The 21,874-nt window shown below is 49.6% G+C and overlaps 1 protein-coding gene across 2 annotated transcripts in view; it reads right to left on the reverse strand.

Annotated features, from left to right (window-relative positions):
• cplane1 (ciliogenesis and planar polarity effector 1) overlaps window positions 1-21,874 on the reverse strand; it is an 885,738-nt gene that overhangs the window by 59,267 nt on the left and 804,597 nt on the right. For both annotated transcript variants that reach the window (XM_087975286.1, XM_087975281.1), the window contains exons 34-38: window positions 19,861-20,036; window positions 18,840-18,963; window positions 17,418-17,478; window positions 16,885-17,040; window positions 9,451-9,528 (exon numbers count right to left, since the gene is read on the reverse strand). In XM_087975286.1, the coding sequence (XP_087831412.1) occupies window positions 9,451-9,528; window positions 16,885-17,040; window positions 17,418-17,478; window positions 18,840-18,963; window positions 19,861-20,036 (595 nt within the window). The remainder of the gene's footprint in view (window positions 1-9,450; window positions 9,529-16,884; window positions 17,041-17,417; window positions 17,479-18,839; window positions 18,964-19,860; window positions 20,037-21,874) is intronic.

Here is a 21,874-nt window from a genome sequence, read left to right on the forward strand (position 1 = left end):
TTTGAAGAACCATTTAATCACTTATTAATGGCTGGTGTAGGACCATTGCTAAATGCAAGAGCAGGACATCAGTACACCCTTACAATCACAGATACGATCCCACATCCCAGAAGTTGTTACTATAGAGCCTTTGTCCCAGCCTCCCATCCAGGATTTTCTACAGTGTATCCCTGATGATGAACACAGAAGAGACATAGAACAGTATAGCTCAGTACAGGCCCTTCGGCCCTCAATGTTGAGCTAACGTTTTATCTTATTCGAAGATCAGACTAACCTACATACCCTTCATTGTACTATCATGCATGTGCCTATCCAAGAGTCGCTTAAATGTCCCTAATGTATCTAATTCTACTCCCACCGCTGGCAGTGCATTCCTCACACCCACCACTCTCTGTGTAATGGACCTACCTCTGACATCGGCCCTAAACCTTCCTCCAATCATGCTCCCTAAAATTATGCTCCCACATGATAGCCATCTCCACCCTGGGAAAAAGTCTCTGGCTATCCACTCTATCTATGTCTCTCATCATCTTGTACATCTCTATCAAGTCACTTCTCATCCTTCCTCACTCCAATGAGAAAAGCCCTAGCTCCCTCAACCTTTCTGCATAAGACACACCCTCCAGTCCAGGCAGCATCCTGGGAAATCTCCTCTGCACCCTCTCTAAAGCTTCCACATCTTTCCTATAATGAGGTGACCCGAACTGAACACAGTATTCCAAGTCTGGTTTAAACAGGGCTCTATAGAGCTGCAGCATAACCTCACGGTTCTTAAACTCAACCCCCTGTTAATGAAAGCCAACACACTAGACACCTTCTTAACAACCTTAACTTGATGGCAACTTTGAGAGATCTGTGGACATGGACCCCAAGATCCCTCTGTTCCTCCACATCGTCAATAATCCTGCCTTTAACCCTGGAATCTGCATTCAAATTCGACCTTCCAAAATGAATCACTTCACATTTTTCCAGGTTCAACTCCACCTGCCCCTTCTCAGCCCAGTTCTGCATCCTGTCAATGTCCCAGTGCTACCTCCAACAGCCCTCCATTCCACCAGCCTTTCTGTCATCAGCAAACTTACTAGCCTATCCTTCCACTTCTTCATCCAAGTCATTTATAAAATTCACAAACAGCAGAGGTCCCAGAACAGATCCCTGTGGAATATCACTATAGTGGACTCGCCAACACTAAGGGCATTTAAATGGTCATTGGATAAACATATGGATGATAATGGAGTAGTGTAGGTTAGATGGGCTATAGATTGGTTTCACAGGTTGCCACCTGGACTGCATTGTAATGTTCTATTTACCACTGGTCATTGATCGTCAGGCTGAACACTTTCCATCTACTACCACCCTCTGGGCCAGCCAATTCTGTATCCAGACACCCAAATTTCCCTGTATCCCATGCCTGCTTACTTTCTGAATGAGCCTACCACGAGGAAGCTTAACAAGTGCCTTGCTAAATTCCATGTACACCACCTCCACTGCTCTACCTTCATCAAGGTGTTTTGTCACACCCACAAAGAATTCAATAAGGTTTGTGAGGCATGACCTGCATCATGCTCCCGCGAGGAGGTTGAGCAGTTTATCAACTTCACCAACACATTCCACCCTGACCTTAAATTTACTTGGACCATCTGACACCTCCCTCCCCTTCCTGGACCTCTCCATCTCCATTAATGACGACCAACTTGACACTGACATTTTTTACAAACCCACCGACTCCCACAGCTCCCTGGATTACACCTCTTCCCACCCTACCTCCTGCAAAAATCCCATCCCGTATTCCCAATTCCTCCGTCTCCGCCGTATCTGCTCCCAGGAGGAGCAGTTCCACCACAGAACACACCAGATGGCCTCCTTCTTTAGAGACCACAATTTCCCTTCCCACGTGGTTAAAGATGCCACCCAACGCATCTCATCCACATCCCGCCCCTCCGCCCTCAGACCCCACCCCTCCAACCGTAACAAGGACAGAACTCCCCAATCCTCACCTTCCACCCTACCAACCTTCGCATTAACTGCATCATCCACCGACATTGCTGCCACCTCCAAACAGACCCCACCACCAGGGATATATTTCCCTCCCCACCCCTTTCCGCCTTCCGCAAAGACCACTCCCTCCGTGACTACCTGGTCAGGTCCACGCCCCCCCCTACAACCCACCCTCCCATCCTGGCACCTTTCCCTTGCTACCGTAGGAATTACAAAACCTGTGCCCACACCTCCTCCCACACCTCCATCCAAGGCCCTAAAGGACCCTTCCACATCCATCAAAGTTTTACCTGCACATTCACCAATATCATTTATTGTATCCGATGCTCCCGATGCGGTCTCCTCTACGTTGGGGAGACGGGACACCTCCTAGCAGAGCGCTTCTGGGAACATCTCTGGGACACCCGCACCAATTAAGGGTGGAACGGTGGCACAAAGGGCAGCACAGTGGCACAGTAGTTAGCACTGCTGCCTCACAGTGCCAGAGACCCAGGTTCAATTCCCGCCTTGGGCAACTGTCTGTGTGGAGTTTGCACGTTTTCCCCATGTCTGCGTGGGTTTCCTCCGGGTGCTCCGGTTTCCTCCCACAGTCCAAAGATGTGCAGGTCAGGTGAATTGGCCATGTTAAATTTCCCTTAGTGTAAGGTGAAGGGGTAAATGTAGGGGTATGGGTGGGTTGCTCTTCGGCGGGTCGGTGTGGTCTTGTTGGGCTGAAGGGCCTGTTTCCACACTGTAAGTAATCTAATCTAATCTAATCTAATCAATCCACCACACCGCCCTGTGGCCCAACATTTCAACTCCCCCTCCCACTCTGCCGAGGACATGGAGGTCCTGGGCCTCCTTCACCGCGGCTCACTCACCACCCGACGCCTGGAGGAAGAACGCCTCATCTTCCGCCTTGGAACACTTCAACCCCAGGGCATCAATATGGACTTCAACAGCTTCCTCATTTCCCCTTCTCCCACCTCACCCCAGCTCCAACCTCCCAGCATAGCACTGTCCCCATGACCTGTCCTGTCCCTTCCCACCCTTCCACTCCACCCTCTCCTCTGACCTAAGACCTCCACCCCCACCCCCATTCACCAATTGTACTCTATGTTACCTTCTCGCCAGCCCCACCCCCCTCTCATTTATCTCTCCACTCTGCGGGCACCCTGCCTGTATTCCTGATAAAGGGTTTATGCCCGAAATGTCGATTTTCCTGCTCCTCGGATGCTGCCTGACCTGCTGTGCTTTTCCAGCAACACTCTGATCTAAACTCTGCAGTCCTCACTTTTGCCTCACAAAGCCATGCTGACTCTCTCTAATCAAACTATGGTTTTCCAAGTAATCATAAATCCTCGCCAATATTTTGCCCACCACTGACTGGTCTGTTTTTCCCAAGGGAATACCATTTATCACCCTCCAATCATCTGGCCCTGCTTCAGTGGACAGTGAGGACACAAAGATCATCACCAAAGGCGCAGCAATTTCTTCCCTCGCTTCCAGTAGTAACCTTGGGTCTATCCCGTCTGGCCCAGGAGGCTTAGCTATCCTCATTTCTTTCAAATGTTCCAGCACATCTTCCTCTTAACATCAACCTGTACGAGCATATCAGTCTGTTTCACACTGAACCCACAAATGACAAGGTCCCTCTCAGTAGTGAATACTGAAGCAAAGTATTCATTAAGACCCTCATTTACCTCCTCCATTCTTCCGTTTCTTCTTGGCTACCTTATAACCCTCTAGTGCCCTGTCTGATCCTTGATTCCTCAATCTTAAGTAAGCATTCTTCTTCCTCTTGACTAGATGTTCCACATCCCTTGTCATCCAAGGTTCCTTCATACTACCATCCCTTCCTTGCCTCAGTGGGACAAACCTGTCCAGTACTGTCAGCAAGTGCTCCCTAAACAACCTCCACATTTCTACATTTCCCTGAGAATGTCTGTTCCCAATTTTGGTATCCCAATTCCTGCCTAACACCATTGTAATTCCCGCTCCCCCAATTAACTACTTTCCCATATGTCTGCTCCTATCCCTCTCCATGACTATAGTAAAGGTCAGGGAGTTGTGACTGCTATCACCAAAATGCTCTCCTACTGAGACAGACACCAGATCTGGTTCGTTGCCATGCACAAAATCCAATATGGCCGCCCCACTAATCGTCTATCTACATATTGAGTCAGGAACCTTTCCTGGACACACCTGGCAAAAACTGCTCCAACCAAACTATTTGAACTAAGGAGGTTCCAATCAATATCAGGGAAATTGAAGTCACCCAAGACAACAACCCTGTTACTTCTGAACCTTTCCAAAAGCTGCCTCCAATCTGCTCCTCTGTGTCTCTGTTGCTGTTGGGGGTCTATAGAAAACTCCTAAGAAAGTGACTTCCACCCATAAACCCTCCTCAATGGCCTCCCTTTCTGCAGCTGTGATACTATCCCTGATCAGCAATGCCACTCCCCCACCTCTTTTATCGCCCTCCCTGTTCCTTTTGAAACATCTAAACCCTGGAACATCCAACAACATTCCTGCCTGTGATATCCATGTCTCCTTAATGGCCACTACATTGTAACTCCAAGTTCATCACCCTGACTCCTGATACTTCTTGTATTAAAACAGAAACACTTCAACCCATTACACTGACTGTACCTTTGCCCTATCAAGTGTCTATCCCTCCTCACAGACTCTCTGCACACTGTAACTGCCTGTCCACCATCCTCTGATCCATAGCTCCGGTTCCCATTCCCCTGCCAATCTAATTTAAATCCTCCCAAAGAGCTCTAGCAACCTCCCGCCCAGGATATTGGTGCCCCTCCAGTTCAGGTCCAACCCCTCCTTCTTGTACAGGCCCCACCTTCCCCAGAAGGTATCCCAATGATCCACATATCTGAAGCCCACCCTCCTACACCAGCCTTGCAGCCACATGTTCAGCTGCACTCGCTCTCTGTTCCTAGCCTCACTAGCCCGTGACACCTGTAGCATTCCTGAGATTACTGCTCTGGTCGTCCTGCCTGTTAGCTTCCTTCCTAACTCCCTATATTCACTTTTCAGATCCTCCTCCCTTTTCCTGGCTATGTCATTGGTACTGATGTATACCATGACTTCTGGCTGCTCACCCTTTCCCTGAAGAATCCTGTGGACCCTGGCACCCAGGAGGCACCATGCCATCCAGGAGTCTTGTTCGTGACCACAGGATCTTCTGTCTGTTCCTTTAACCATTGAATCGCCTCTCACTATCAATCTCTCTCTTTCTCCCCCCTTCCCTTCTGAGCCACAGAGCCAGGCTCAGTGCCAGAGACCTGGCTGCCGTGGCTTTCCCTGGCAGATTGTACCCAACAGTATCCAAAGTGGTACAGTTATTGTTGTGGGGATGGCCACAGGGAGTCCCTGCACTGGCTGCATGTTCCCTTTCCCTCTCCTGATGGTCACCCAGCTACCTTTATCCTGTAACGTAGGTGGGACTATCTCCCTATAACCCCTCTCTATCACCCCCTCAGCCTTCCGAATGATCCGAAGTTCATTCAGCTCCAGCTCCAGCTCCCTAACACGGTCTGTGAGGATCTGGAGTTGGGTGCAGATCTCCCAGGGGAAGTGAGCGGGTCACCAGTGGTGACCCTTACGTCCCACATCCTGCAAGAGGAGCATGTACCTGCCCTCGCCTCAATCCCTTCCGCTCGAAATTACCAAGAGAGATTAAATAAAACCTTCCCCTACACAGTCTTTTTTTTGGGTCGAGGAGGAGAATAGGTGAACACGCTGCAGGGGTAGTGTTTCGGGATTGGCCACTGCCTGGGTATATCAGTTGTGAACATATTACTATATATTGCTGTCAGGATGGCCCCAATCCCAGTCTCAGACTGACCCGGGACAGGAGCTGGCCCCAATCCCATACTCAGACTGACCCGGGACAGGAGCTGGTCCCAATCCCAGTCTCAGACCGACCTGGGACAGGAGCTGGCCCCAATCCCAGTCTCAGACCGACCGGGGACAGGAGCTGGTCCCAATCCCAGTCTCAGACTGACCCGGGACAGGAGCTGGCCCCAATCCCAGTCTCAGACTGACCCGGGACAGGAGCTGGTCCCAATCCCAGTCTCAGACCGACCTGGGACAGGAGCTGGCCCCAATCCCAGTCTCAGACCGACCGGGGACAGGAGCTGGCTCCAATCCCAGTCTCAGACCGACCGGGGACAGGAGCTGGTCCCAATCCCAGTTTCAGACTGACCCGGGACAGGAGCTGGCCCCAATCCCATACTCAGACTGACATGGGACAGGAGCTGGCCCCAATCCCATACTCAGACTGACATGGGACAGGAGCTGGCCCCAATCCCAGTCTCAGACTGACCCGGGACAGGAGCTGGCCCCAATCCCAGTCTCAGACCTACCCGGGACAGGAGCTGTCCCCAAACTCAGTCTCAGACCGACCCGGGACAGGGGCTGGCCCCAATCCCAGTCTCAGACCGACCCGGGACAGGAGCTGGCCCCCAATCCCAGTCTCAGACCGACGCGGGACAGGAGCTGGCCCCAATCCCAGTCTCAGACCGACCCGGGACAGGAGCTGGCCCCAATCCCAGTCTCAGACCGACCCGGGACACGAGCTGGCCCCAATCCCAGTCTCAGACTGACCCGGGACAGGAGCTGGCCCCAATCCCAGTCTCAGACCGACCCGGGACAGGAGCTGGCCCCAATCCCAGTCTCAGACCGACCCGGGACAGGAGCTGTCCCCAAACTCAGTCTCAGACCGACCCGGGACAGGGGCTGGCCCCAATCCCAGTCTCAGACCGACTGGGGACTGGAGCTGGCTCCAATCCCAGTCTCAGACCGACCCGGGATAGGAGCTGGCCCCAATCCCAGTCTTAGACTGACCCGGGACAGTAGCTGGCCCCAATCCCAGTCTCAGACCGACCCGGGACAGGAGCTGGCCCCAATCCCAGTCTCAGACTGACCCGGGACCGGAGCTGGCCCCAATCCCATACTCAGACTGACACGGGACAGGAGCTGTCCCCAATCCCAGTCTCAGACCTACCCGGGACAGGAGCTGGCCCCAATCCCAGTCTCAGACCGACCCGGGACAAGAGCTGGCCCCAATCCCATACTCAGACTGACACGGGACAGGAGCTGGCCCCAATCCCAGTCTCAGACTGACCCGGAACAGGAGCTTGACCCAATCCCAGTCTCAGACTGACACGGGACAGGAGCTGGCCCCAATCCCATACTCAGACTGACCTGGGACAGGAGCTGGCCCCAATCCCATACTCAGACTGACCCGGGACAGGAGCTGGCCCCAATCCCAGTCTCAGACTGACCCGGGACAGGAGCTGGCCCCAATCCCAGTCTCAGACTGACACGGGACAGGAGCTGGCCCCAATCCCAGTCTCAGACCGACCCGGTTCAGGAGCTGTCCCCAATCCCATACTCAGACTGACCCGGGACAGGAGCTGTCCCCAATCCCATACTCAGACTGACCCGGGACAGGAGCTGTCCCCAATCCCATACTCAGACTGACCCGGGACAGGAGCTGGCCCCAATCCCATACTCAGACTGACCCGGGACAGGAGCTGTCCCCAATCCCATACTCAGACTGACCCGGGACAGGAGCTGTCCCCAATCCCATACTCAGACTGACCCGGGACAGGAGCTGTCCCCAATCCCAGTCTCAGACCGACCGGGGACAGGAGCTGGCCCCAATCCCATACTCAGACTGACCCGGGACAGGAGCTGGCCCCCAATCCCAGTCTCAGACTGACCCGGGACCGGAGCTGGCCCCAATCCCATACTCAGACTGACACGGGACAGGAGCTGTCCCCAATCCCAGTCTCAGACCTACCCGGGACAGGAGCTATCCCAATCCCAGTCTCAGACCTACCCGGGACAGGAGCTGTCCCCAATCCCAGTCTCAGACCAACCCGGGACAGGAGCTGGCCCCAATCCCAGTCTCAGACCAACCCGGGACAAGAGCTGGCCCCAATCCCAGTCTCAGACTGACCCGGGACAGGAGCTGGCCCCCAATCCCAGTCTCAGACTGACCTGGGACAGGAGCTGGCCCCAATCCCATACTCAGACTGACACGGGACAGGAGCTGGCCCCAATCCCAGTCTCAGACCAACCCGGGACAGGAGCTGGCCCCAATCCCAGTCTCAGACCTACCCGGGACAGGAGCTGTCCCCAATCCCAGTCTCAGACCAACCCGGGACAGGAGCTGGCCCCAATCCCAGTCTCAGACCGACCCGGGACAGGAGCTGGCTCCGATTCCAGTATCGGACTGACCCGGGACAGGAGCTGTCCCCAATCCCAGTCTCAGTACAACCCGGGACAGGAGCTGGCCCCAATCCCAGTCTCAGACCTACCCGGGACAGGAGCTGTCCCCAATCCCAGTCTCAGACCTACCCGGGACAGGAGCTGTCCCCAATCCCAGTCTCAGACCAACCCGGGACAGGAGTTGGCCCCAATCCCAGTCTCAGACCGACCCGGGACAGGAGCTGGCTCCGATTCCAGTATCGGACTGACCCGGGACAGGAGCTGTCCCTGGTTTGGACTGGTGGAATGTTGAGAGGGTGCAGCAGCACAACTGAGTGGGGTTGGGGTTGGGCTGAGAATGGTGGTTTGAGGCAAAGATGGGGGCTGTGGGGGAAGGTAAGCAGCTGTTGGCAGCTGGATTGACCAAAGCTGTCAGGTTGCAGGCTGGCTGTTGCTGGTCACTCACCTGCTGTCATGCTCTAATACCTATCAGGTAATGGCTGCACACAAGCTGTTTGTATCCAAGAATCAGCAAACACCATGAGAGACAGCAAACAGAGGCTGCTGGAGAAGCTGTTTGAGTGAGGGCTAACACAAACCTGCCTCAGTAAGACTCCAGATTCAAAACTCAGACAAAATACTGAAGGTTGCACGTGTGCCCAGCTCCTCCGGACCCACTGCAAGTCAGGGTGGCTGTGAATTATTAATCCCCTGCATTATTGAAGGGAATAGGAGAGTAAAGGGAATAGAGAGCTAAACGAGCAGAGAAGGAATGGACGAGCAGGAGAGACATGAAACCAGAGGGTGACCTGGAGAGGGAGAGAGAAAAGAGGGTAGTGTGGGAGACAAGACACAGGAGATGAATGGAGCCTGGAAATAACATCAGAAGCCATTCCTTGCATCTGACTGATGTTAACACTGTTCTAGTCTGCAGCTTCTGTACAGAAACCTATCATTCAATTAAGTTCATACCATGGAGTCATTACAACACAGAATACAATCATTTGGTCCAGTGAATGTGGGTGAGTCGAGCTGAGTGTCTGGTGAACAGTGTCTCCCACCTTTCCTTGCTGTCAGTCCTTAGCGTCAGTAAGATTGGGAAGTGGGGGAAGGAGGTGCCCGTTCCTGAGCTGGGACATGGCTGCTGCTGCTGCTGCTGCTGAGTTACACCGTATGAAGGAGACTTCACTCACTCCTTAACAACTGAACCACAAAGTAAAAGGTGAAAGATCAAACCTGCAGTAGCAGTGATTGGCTGATCATTCCCGATCTCAGAGCAGGTGAGGATTCCAGCATCCTTGAAGGATTTAGCAGCTTCAGAAAAGCAAAGAGAAAGCAGAGTGGTCAGTGCAATGGTCAGCTCCAAGGGACGGACGATAGAGAACCAAACACAATCTATACAGCCCGCCTCTGAGGAGAAGCACCCCCGCCTGCAGTGGAGACAGCAGTGTACAGAGGAACACAGGAATTAGGAGCAGGAGGAGGCAATTCAGCCCTTCAAGCCCACTCCTCCATTTAACATGATCATGGCTGATCTTATCCTGGTCTTGACCCTGCTTCCCTGCCTGCTCCCCACAGCTCTTTATCCCACTTTTCATCGGAAACATGTCCATTTCTTTGTTGAGTCTGTTGATTTGATTCTGCCCCCACTGTACTCTGGGGCAGTGAGTTCCACAGATTCCGCTGAGCGAAGTAATTGTGGACCTACCTTCTCTCACTCTGTATATATGACCTCTTGTTTAATACTGTCCCACAAGAGGGAGCATCTGTTCAATGACCACCTTATCAATCCCCTTCAGCATTTTAAATCCCTCAATCAGATCCATCCCCTCATTCTGCTGAACTCCAGTGAGTACAAGCCCAAGCTATTGAACCGCTCCTCATATGACAGCCCTTTCATCCCTGGGACCAACCTGGTGACCCTCCCTGAACTGTCTCCAGTGCCACCACATCCTTCCTCAGGTGAGGAGACAATGACTGGACCCAATACTCCAGGTGTGGGTCTCACCAACACTGTACACAATTGGAACAACACTTCTTCACTTTCATAATCCAGTCCTTTTGCATTAAATGTCTAGATTCCATTTGCCTTTCTTATTATATGCTGCACCTCTCTGCACACCCACTTTCTGTGATTCATGCACAGAGACACCCAGATCCCTCTGCACTAACGTATTTTGAAACTGCTTCCCATTTAAATAATAATTTGCCTTTAATTTTTCCCTCACACTTACCGAGATTAAACTCCATCTGGCAGATTCTGGTCCATTTTCCCAACCTATCAATATCCATCTTTAAACTCTTTATCTCCTCATCACAGCCTGCCACCCCACCTTGTTTAGTATCATCTGCAAACTTTAGTATATTACACTCTGTCCCTCCCTTCAGAAAGTTTATACAGATTATAAATAGTTCAGGTCCGAGAATGGAATCCTGCGGCACCCCACTATTTATAGTTCACCATCCAGAGAAGGACCCATTTATCCCAACCCTCTGCTTTCTGTCAGTCAGCGAATCCTCTATCCAAGCCAATACTTAACCCCCTGGGGTCGAACCTTCTGGATCAGTCTTTATGCGTCACCTTGTAAAATGCCTTCTGGAAGTCTAGATATACCACATCCACTGGATCCCCATTATCTACCCTGCTGGTTACATCTTCAAAGAACTACATATTTTTCAAGAACATCCTGCCCTTCATGAAACCATGCTGACACTGGTGACAGTAGAGGTGCACTCTATCAGTAGCTAGAGAAACCAGACAAGGCATATGAGGTTTCTGAATCTCTTCAAGAGGTTCACTTGATCCCAGTTGACGACACCTAACATATATCACTCCTTCTCATTCTTGACCAGAGCCTCAATATCTTTATTCATCCAATATTTCCTACTGTTACTAGTCTTACCCTTCACTCTAACAGCCTCTGAACTCTTATTATCTCACTTTTGAAAGTCTCACACTTGCCAGTCATCCGTTTATCTGTGAACAGTCTACTCCAATTCATTCTTGGAAATTCCTGTCTCATCTCATCAAAGTTCGCCTTACTCCCATTAAGAACTTTAACTTTTATACAAGGCCTATCCTTCTCCATAACCATTTTAAAACTCATAGAATGATGCCAAAGTGCTCCCCTACTGACCCCTCAGTCACCTGCCCTGCCTTATTTCCCAAGAGAATGTTAAGCTTTGCTCCTTTTGTAGCAGGTACATCTACATATTGACAAAGAATATTTTCTTTAATAAAATTAAGAATTTCCTCACCATCCAAACCCTTAACATTATGGCAGTCCCAGTCTATGTTCTGAAAGTTAAAATCGCCTACTATCACAATCTTATTATTCTTCCATATATCTGAGATCTCTCCACATATTTGTTCTTCAATTTCCATCTGACTATCAAGGGACCTGCAGCACAATCCCATCAAGGGGATCATCCCCCTCTTATTTCTGTATTCCACCTATGTAGCTTCACTGGATGATCCCTTAGAAATATCCTCTCTAAATACAGCAGTAATGTTTTCCTCATCAAAAATTCCCTACTCATTCCCTACTCTTGCCTCCCTTTCTATCCTTCCTATAGCATCTAAACCTCAGAACATTGGACTACCAGATCTGTTCCTTCCTCAGCTATGTTTCTGTAATAGCTATATGTCCCAGTCCCACGTTCCCATCTGTCTCAGCTGTAAGACCACTTGCATTGAAATAAATTTCTTGATGCGTTTGAATACGGACTGCTTCAGTATCTGAGGAGACGTGAATGGTGCTGAACATTGTGCGATCATCAGCGAACATCCCCACTTCTGACCTTATAGTGGAGGGAAGGTCATTGATGAAGCAGCTGAAGATGGTTGGGCCGAGGACACTATCCTCAGGGACTCCTGCAGGGATGTCCTGGAGCTGAGATGACTGACCCTCCAACAACTACAACCATCGTCCTACTTGCCAGGTATGACTCTAACCACCAGAGAGTTTGTCCCATGATACACACTGACTCCAGCTTGACTAAAGCCCCCCTGATGCCACACTCGGTCGAATCCAGCCTTGATGTCAAGGGCTGTCCCTCTCCCCTCCCCTCTGGAATTCAGCTTTTCTGTCAATGTTTGAATCAAGGCTGGAATGAGGTCGGGAGCTGAGTGACCCTGGGGGATCCCAAACTGGGTGTCACTGAGCAGGTTATTGCTGAGCAGGTGCTGCTTGATAGCCCTGTTCCTGACACCGTCCGTCACGTTACTGAGGATCGAGAGTAGACTGATGGGACGGGAATTGGCCGGGTTGGATCTGTCCTGCTGTTTATGTACAGGACACACCTGGGTAATTTTCCACATTGTCGGGTAGATGCCAGTGCTGTAACAGTACTGGAACAGCTTGGCTCGGGGAGTGGCAAGTTCTGGAGCACAAGCCTTCAGTACTATTGGCGGAATATTATCAGGATCCATACTTTGCAGAAGCCAGTGTCTCTAATTATTTCACAATATCACATGGGAGTGAATCGAAATGGCTGGATCTGTGATGGAGATATCTGGAGGAGGATGAGATCAAACATCCATTTGGCACATGAGAGTAAAGATTGTGACGAATACTTCAGCATTCTCTTTTAGGGTGATATGCATGGGGGTCCATCATCATTAAGGATGGGAATCTTTCACAGAATCATAGAATTCCTCCAGCATGCAAGCAGGCCATTCAGCCCATCAAGTCCACATCAACCGTCTGAAGAGCATCCTACCCAGATCCACCCCGTTACCTGTAACTCCACATTTTCCATGGCTAATCCACCCAGCCTGCACATCCATCGACACTATGGGCAATTTAGCATGACCTAACCTTGCACAGCTTTGGTCCGTGGAAGGAAACCAGAGCACCTGGAGGAAACCCACGCAGACAGAGTGAGGATGTGCAAAGTCCATGTGAACAGTCGCCCAAGGTTGGAATTGAACCTGGGTCCCTGGCACTAAGAGGCAGCAGTGCTAACCACTGAGCTACTGTATCGCCCCTTTGTGGAGCCTCCTCCTCCAGTTTGGAGAGTAATTGTCCGTGATTATTCATGATTGGAGAGCTATTGGGCCAGCACATAGACAGTGCAATTAGAGATGGATTAATCCCAGGGAATGAAGCTGATAAAGTGGTAACGTCAGATGGTGTAGAATCTGTGTGGGTAGAATTTGAGGAACTGCAAAGGTGAGAAAACCATAGTTAGAGTTATATACAGGCCTGCCAAACAGTAGTCAGCAGCTGGGGTGCAAGGTATACCAGGAGATAGAAAAGATATGTAGAAAAGGCAAAGTTACAATGATCATGGAGGATTCCAATATGCAGGTGGACTGGGAAAATCATGTTGGGAGTGGATTGCAAGGAAAGGAATTTGTGGAATGTCTACAAGATGGCTTTTTGGAGCAGCTTTTGTTGCCGAACAGGAAAAACAGTGAAACGGCAATGGCAGGAGTTTCTGGGAGTACTTCAGGAGATACAGCAGAGATTCATCCCGAGGAAAAGAAGCCTGGTACAGGGAGGATGGGGCAACCGTGGCTGACTAGGGAAGGCAGGGATAGCATCTAATGCATAAAAGAGAAAGCATATAATGTGGCAAAGGGCAGTGGGAAACCAGAGGGTTAGGAAGCTTACAAAGACCAACAGAGGACAACAAAAAGGAAATAAGGAGAGAGAAGATTAAATATGAGGGTAAGCTAGCCAGTCATATAAAGGAAGGCTGTCAGAGTTTCTTTAGATATATAAAGGCAAAAGAGAGGTAACAGTAGACATTGGGCTGCAGGAAAATGATGTTGGAGAGATAATAGTGGGGAACTAGGAAATGGCTGAGGAACTGAATAATTACTTTGTGTCAGTCTTCGTGGTGGAAGACATGAGTAATATCCCAAAAGTTCAACAGAGTGAGGGTCAGAGCCATCACCAAGGAGAAGGTGCAAGAAAATCTGAATGGCCTGAAGGTGGATAAATCACCTGGACCAGATGGACTACACCCCAGAGTTCTAAGGGAGATGGCTGAAGAGATAGTGGAGGCATTAGTGGTAATCTGCGAGGGTCCCAGAGGACTGGAAAATCACTAACATGACACCCCTGCTTAAAGAGGGAATAAGGCAAAAAATGGAAAATTATAGACCGATTAACCTTGGTCATGGGTTAAGATCCTAGAATCCATTGTGAAGGATGAGATTTCTGAATACTTATAAGTTTATGGTAAAATAGGGCAAAGTCAGCATGGTTTCATGAAGGGGAGGTCATGCCTGACAAATCTGCTAGAATTCTTTGAAAAAGTAACAAGCAGGTTAGACCAAGGAGAGCCAATGGATGTTATCTACCATCAAGAAGGCCTTTGACAAGGTGCCACAAGGACGTTACTGAGTAAGATAAGGGCCCAAGGTGTTAGAGGCGAGATGTTAGCATGGATAGAAGCTGGGCTGTCTGGCAGAAAGATGAGAGTGGGGATAAAAGGGTCCTTCTCAGGATGGCAGCCGGTGACAAGTGGTGTTCCACAAGGCTCAGTGTGGGGACCACAACCTTTCACTTTATACATTAACGATCTAGATGAAGGAACTGAGGGCATTCTGGCTACAGTTGCAAATGATACAAATATAGGTAGAGGGACAGGGAGCATTGAGGAGGCAGGGAGGCTACAGAAGGATTTGGACAGATTAGGAGAGTAGGCTAAGAAGTGGCAGATGGAGTACAACATGGGAAAGTGTAAGGTCATGCACTTTGGTAGTAGGAACAGAGGCATGGGTTATTTACAAAATGGGGAAACAAATTCAGAAGTCTGAAGTGCAAAAGAGACTTGCGAGTTCTCATCCAGGATTCTTCAAGGTAAACTTGCAGGTTGAGTCAGTAGTTAGGAAGGTAAATGCAATGATGGTATTTATTTTGAGAGGACTTGAATATAAAAGCAGGGATGTACTTCTGAGGCTCCAAAAGGCTCTGGTCAGAGCACATGTGGAGTATTGTGCACAGTTTTGAGATGTATTGGTCCTGCAGTGTGTTCTGAGGAGTTCATGAGAATGGTCCCAGGAATGAAAAACTTAACATATGGAAACAGACTCTTCGGTCCAACCCGTCCATGCCGACCAGATATCCCAACCCAATCTAGTCCCACCTGCCTGCACCCGGCCCATATCCCTCCAAACTCTTCCTATTCATATACCCATCCAAATGCCTCTTAAATGTTGCAATTGTACCAGCCTCCACCACATCCTCTGGCAGCTCATTCCACACACGTACCACCCTCTGTGTGAAAAAATTGCCCCTTAGGTCTCTTTAATATCTTCCTCTCACCCTAAATCTATGCCCTCTAGTTCTGGACTCCCCCACCCCAGGGAAAAGACTTTGTCTATGTACCCTGTCCATGCCCCTCATGATTTTATAAACCTCTATAAGGTCACCCCTCAGCCTCTGATGCTCCAGGGAAAACAGCCCCAGCCTTATAAATCAAATCTTCCAACCCTGGCAACCCTATACGTTTCACAACATCTTTCCGATAGGAAGGAGACCAGAATTGCACACAATATTCCAACAGTGGCCTAACCAATGTCCTGTACAGCTGCAACATGACCTCCCAACTCCTGTACTCAATACTCTGACCAATAAAGGAAAGCATACCAAACGCCTTCTTCACTATCCTATCTACCTGCGACTCCACTTTCAAGGAGCTATGAACCTGCACTCCAAGGTCTCTTTGTTCAGCAACACTCCCTAGGACCTTACCATTAAGTCTATAAGTCCTGCAAAGATTTGCTTTCCCAAAATGCAGCACCTCGCATTTATCCCGATGGAGTTTACAAGGATGAATGGGGAACTAATTGAAACTTACAGAATACTGAATGGCATGGACAGAGTAGGCGTTGGGAAGATGTTTCCATTGGTAGGAGAGACTAGGACCCGAGGGCATGGCCTTGGAGTAAAGGGAAGACCCTTTAGAATGGACATAAGGAGAAACATCTTCAGCCAGAGAGTGGGGAATCTGTGGAATTCGCTGCCATAGAGGCTGTGGAGGACAGATCATTGAGTATATTTAAGACTGAGATTGATAGGTTCTTGAGTATCAAGAGATCGGGGTTACAGGAAGAAAGCAGGAGAAAGGGGTTGAGAGACTTACCAGCCATGATTGAATGGCGGGGCAGACTCGATGAGCTGAATGGCAAATTTCTGCTCCTACCTCTATGGCCTTATGGTATTATGGAAATTTCAGAGGGCAAATATTTTGGGAACAGTGACCATACCTCTCAGTTTCAAAGTCATTCTGGAGAGGGAAAGGATAGTGGAGAGGTTAAGTGTCTACATTTGGGGAAGGCCAATTTCAATATCATTAGACAGGATCTGGCAAGCCTAGAGTGGGCCTCATGTGTTACAGTGGTAGTGACCCTACCTCTGAGCTAGGAAGCCTGGGTTCTGGAATCAATGCTATAGGAAGGACAGAACGGGAGGAGAGAGGAGGGGGAGAGATGTTTGTGGTTAAGGAGAACATTAAGGCTGTACTTAGGGAGCATATTCTTGGGAGATAGTCCAGTGAAGTCATATGGGTGGAACTTAAAAATAAGAAGGGGATGATTACCCGTTGGATTGGATGCCTCGAAAGGAGAATAGCCAGCTGACACCCACTGCAAAGGAGCCAATGGCTTCAGCTTGACAGTCTGATAAATACAAGAGAAGACAATGTGTGGACTACCTGGAGGTGGCTGCAGCTCAGGCTCAGGACCCTGCTCCGTATTGGTGCTGGCATCTTGTCTTTCTTTAGCATTCTTCCTGGTGGATGCAAAGCAATGCAACTCTGCTGGTGTTGCTAACGGACAAAGCTGGTCCCCCAGGCGAGTATCACATGAACCTACCCAGAATTCAGAACATTAATCACATCAACAACAAAACAGCTGAGCAGGAGGCAAACAGCAAAACGAGGGGACCCAGTGTTGGGATGAGGGGGCACAGGGTAGAACAAGAGGGATGGGGGAGGCTTACAGAGCAGGGGAGAGCATGGCAGAGTTGGGGGGGACATGGTTAGGACATGACAGCATGTGAGCATACGCACATGGACTGAGGAGGAGATGGGGGAGAGAGGGACAGGCTTATGGACGGAGGAGAAGGAGAGAGAAACAGAGAGGAGTTCTGGTGGTCAGACGGAAGGGTACAGAAGCTGCAGTTTATTCATTAGTTTCAGACAGCAGACAGCAAAATCAGAGACACATATTCTTTGTTGTCACTCACCCAGAGAGAGGCGAAATCTTCCTGAAGTATCAGGTGCTGACTGACTGTCTCTTGGATCCTGCTATGAAACACAACAGTTAGGCATCCTCATCCAGATAGAAACTCACCATGTGCCCAGAACCTCTGATCCCAACAACCGCCAGCTGAGATCCCCGAGCTCCACTGACAGCATTCCCGATAGCCCGTCCATTATCTGAAGCACATACTAGCAGTGTAATAGCCTCTGTAATTGGAGCTCTGCTCTCCTATGGTTCTGGGTATTCTGTCCATCACCAGCAGATTACCTAACGAGGATAAATGGAGTGAAAACACAATAATGATGCCAGGAGCAACTGTAACTCTACTGCCACTTATCCTGATCTCTCAGACCCACTGTTCCTTCCAAACCCATGGCCACTTCCATCTAGAAGGTCAAGTGCAGCAGACACATGGGAACACCACCCCCTGCAACTTCCCCTCCAGGTCAGTCATCACCCTGTCTTGGAAATATATCACCGTTCCTTCACTGTCACTGGGTCAAACGCCTGGAACTCTCTCTGTACCTACAGCACACGGACTGCAGCAGTACCACCTTCTGAACACAGGGAGTATGGGAATAGCTGCATTGCTCTAGCAGACACTGGAACAGACACATGGCTCTGAATGGCTTCTGTGCTGACACCTTTGTCATTCTAATGGAGCAAGGGTAGTACATGGTAATCTTTCCAGCAAAGTCCACCATCTATGAAGTAAATAAACAAAAGTCTCTCTCCTTCACCATAGACCCACTGCTGGGACTTTGCTGAACCCAGCCTTGGGTGAAAATAACTCGGGCCAGTGTGTTGCCACAGGGAGGCGGTGTGTCTCTTCCAGCTGGTGAAAGGACTCTGGCCAAAAGGTCCCTCTCTCTACGTGGTCAATGCCTGAAGAATACACTCAATGATGGAGCTTCCTCAGCCCTTTGGGGTACAGAACTCCAAAGATTCACCACCCACTGACTGAAGAAATTGTCTTCATCTCAGTCCCAACTGACTCTTCTCATATTCTGAGAGTGACCCTCCGGTTTGAGATCCCCAGCTGGGAGAAGTACTCTTTCTATACCCACCCTGTCAGGTCCTGCAAAAGTTGTTTACTTCTGAATCAATCCCCTTTCATGCTTTTAAGTTGGAGAGAATACAGGCCCCTTATCCTCAATTTCTCTCCACCTCACGGAGACTAAATCTCTGCTGTTCCAAGTATGTCCATCCTTAGGTCAGACGATTAAAACTGTACTTAATGTGGTCTCACATAAGACTCTGTACAACTGCAGCAAGACTGTTTCTTCTCGTATCCAAATCCTCTTGTAATAAAAGGCAGCCGATCAATTGCAGCAAGGGCCCTTTTGACATGAACATTTCCCAAGCTCTTCCCAGTAAGAAAATACTGAATATTACTGTATTTTACCACACAGACTCTGCTTTCAATCTTCAGAGTCTCTGGGGGATCAGGGGGGCCTTGCTGCTGCGATGGCTGAGTGGGTTTGCTGATAGTCTTCTCTGCTCTTCTTCTCTCACACCGTCTCTTTAACCTGGGGAGTGAGGAACAAACCAATTCTTAGCTAAATACATTCATATCATGACATGTCAACCACCAATTGCACAGTCTTCCATATCCTTCACTTTGAAGATGAGCAACTTGGGTTTGAAACTAGTGTCTTAAACTTCAAATAAACTTCAAGGATGTTATAGTAGGAGATTTAGAAGGCTATAACATAAAATAATCAGGCAGAGTTAGCATGATGTTTTGAAAAGAAAATAACCGTTGTCATATTTATCCTCTTTGAGGATGTAACAAACAAGGTGGATGAAGGAGAACCAATAGATGTTATAAATTTAAACTTCCAAAAGGTACTCAAAATACATTACCACAGAAAAAGCTAATCCATCAGATAAAGCTAATGGCTTTGGGATTGATATATTGGAAAGGGTAGAGGAACGGCCAATAGGAAACAGAGAGTTGCTGCAAATATGTCATTTTCAGATTGGCAAAGTGTAACCAGTGAGGTGCCACAGGTGTAAGAGCTAGGTCTCAATTATTTACAATCTATATTTATGATTTGGAACTGGGGGTACAAAGTACTATAGCCAAATTTGCAGATGACATTAAAATAGGTGAGAAAATAAAATGCAATGAAGAAATATGAAATTTATAAATGGATATGGGTAGGTTAGATGAATAGATCAACATTTGGCAAATGAAGATTAATGTGGAAAAGTGTGAAGCGAAACACTCCAGTTGGAGGAATAGAAAGGCAACCTATCATCTAAACTGATGGAAATTTCAGAGTGCTGGGTGTCCTTGTGCATGAATCATGGAAAACCAGTTTACAGGTACAGCAGGTCATAAGGAAGGCAAAAGGAAGGTTGGCATTTATTGCAAAAGGACGCGAGCATAAAAGTGGGGAACTGTAAATGCATGGTCTCACCTCTTCTTACTGTCATAGCTAGTCCTGGACTCAAATGGCTCAATGTTGCCCTTCAGAAGGAAGAAGGATTCAGGCTGCTGGTGTCTGGCAAGTTGTTGAGATCGACAAAGTCGGCGCTGCTCAAATGCAACGAGGTCCTGAGCTGGTATGAGTCTTGGAGGATGGATCATTGACACCTGGAATGAGGGATAACATCCATGTCATCTTTCAATAAAGATGTGGGCACAGAAGGTGCTCTCCTAGTGTTTTAAACTGCACAGCAGTACAGTGAATACCGGCTCATAGTGGACAACTGGAACTGTCTGAGGGAATAACTTGGGATCACCACACACACACACGTAGCAAAATCTACAATGAGGAGTCATAGCTTTAGGATGAAAGGAAGTAGACTTAAGGCAGAGATGAGGAGAAATTGCTTCTCTCGAAAGATCATGAATCTATGGAATTGACTCCCCCAGCATGTGGTGGAGGCCAGGATATTGAGCAACTATACTGAGGAGATAGATAGATTCTTAATAACTAACAGGCTATGGAGAGCTGGCAGGAAAGGGGAGTTGAGATGAAGATGAGATCGGCCATGATCGTATTGAATGGTGGAGCAGGCTTGAAGGACTGAATGGCCGACACCTGACCCTAGCTCTTATTAAAACATAATTTATTCTGGAATGTAACAGACTAGTCTGAGCCTGGATAATCCCAGCACCTTCCGACCAAGACAGGCTTATCCATGGGGACACACTGTTACTCGAGAGTATTGGTAATAATGGGCCACAAAGCAAGAAACACGAAGAGACTTTACCAGCCTAAACACTGTGACAATATAAAACCTCCACACTTTGGAAGCAAATCGGCATTTAGCCATTTCATTGATTGCCATCTTTTGACCTGCCAGGGTCTAAGACATCCTCTCCTCCTGAGAGAATAACGGATCACCTCTCCTTAGACCTCAAGACCCCAATTTTTTTCTAGCCCTCTGCACGGCAAAAATTTGCCATCCCACCTCCATCTACCCCGTCTCAATGGGAGTGAGACACAACACTTCCACTCCACTCAGAGGGACAAACAAACATTTCCATCATACCCTCAGTGTGTGATCACTCCCCCATCGCCCCCTCAGTGTGTGAACACCCCCCCATCGCCCCCTCAGTGTGTGAACACCCCCCCCATCGCCCGCTCAGTGTGTGATCACCCCCACATCACCCCTCAGTGTGTGATCACCCCCCCATCGCCCCCTCAGTGTGTGATCAACCCCCTCCATCGCCCCCTCAGTGTGTGATCAACCCCCTCCATCGCCCCCTCAGTGTGTGAACACCCCCCTCCATCACCCCCTTAGTGTGTGAACACCCCCCTCCATCGCCCCCTCAGTGTGTGATCAACCCCCTCCATCGCCACCTCAGTGTGTGAACACCCCCCTCCATCACCCCTCAGTGTGTGATCAACCCCCTCCATCGCCCCCTCAGTGTGTGATCACCCCCCTCCATCACCCCTCAGTGTGTGATCAACCCCCTCCATCGCCCCCTCAGTGTGTGATCACCCCCCTCCATCACCCCTCAGTGTGTGATCAACCCCCTCCATCGCCCCCTCAGTGTGTGATCAACCCCCTCCATCGCCCCCTCAGTGTGTGATCAACCCCCTCCATCGCCCCCTCAGTGTGTGAACACCCCCCTCCATCACCCCCTTAGTGTGTGAACACCCCCCTCCATCGCCCCCTCAGTGTGTGATCAACCCCCTCCATCGCCACCTCAGTGTGTGATCACCCCCCTCCATCACCCCTCAGTGTGTGATCAACCCCCTCCATCGCCCCCTCAGTGTGTGATCAACCCCCTCCATCGCCCCCTCAGTGTGTGATCACCCCCCTACATCACCCCCTCAGTGTGTGAACACCCCCCTCCATCGCCCCCTCAGTGTGTGATCACCCCCCTACATCACCCCCTCAGTGTGTGAACACCCCCCTCCATCGCCCCCTCAGTGTGTGATCACCCCCCTACATCACCCCCTCAGTGTGTGAACACCC

The sequence above is a fragment of the Chiloscyllium plagiosum genome, unplaced genomic scaffold (genome assembly GCF_037043375.1).
Source record: "Chiloscyllium plagiosum isolate Xiang-an unplaced genomic scaffold, Cpla_swu_hap1 HiC_scaffold_2, whole genome shotgun sequence".
Lineage (NCBI taxonomy): Eukaryota > Metazoa > Chordata > Chondrichthyes > Orectolobiformes > Hemiscylliidae > Chiloscyllium > Chiloscyllium plagiosum.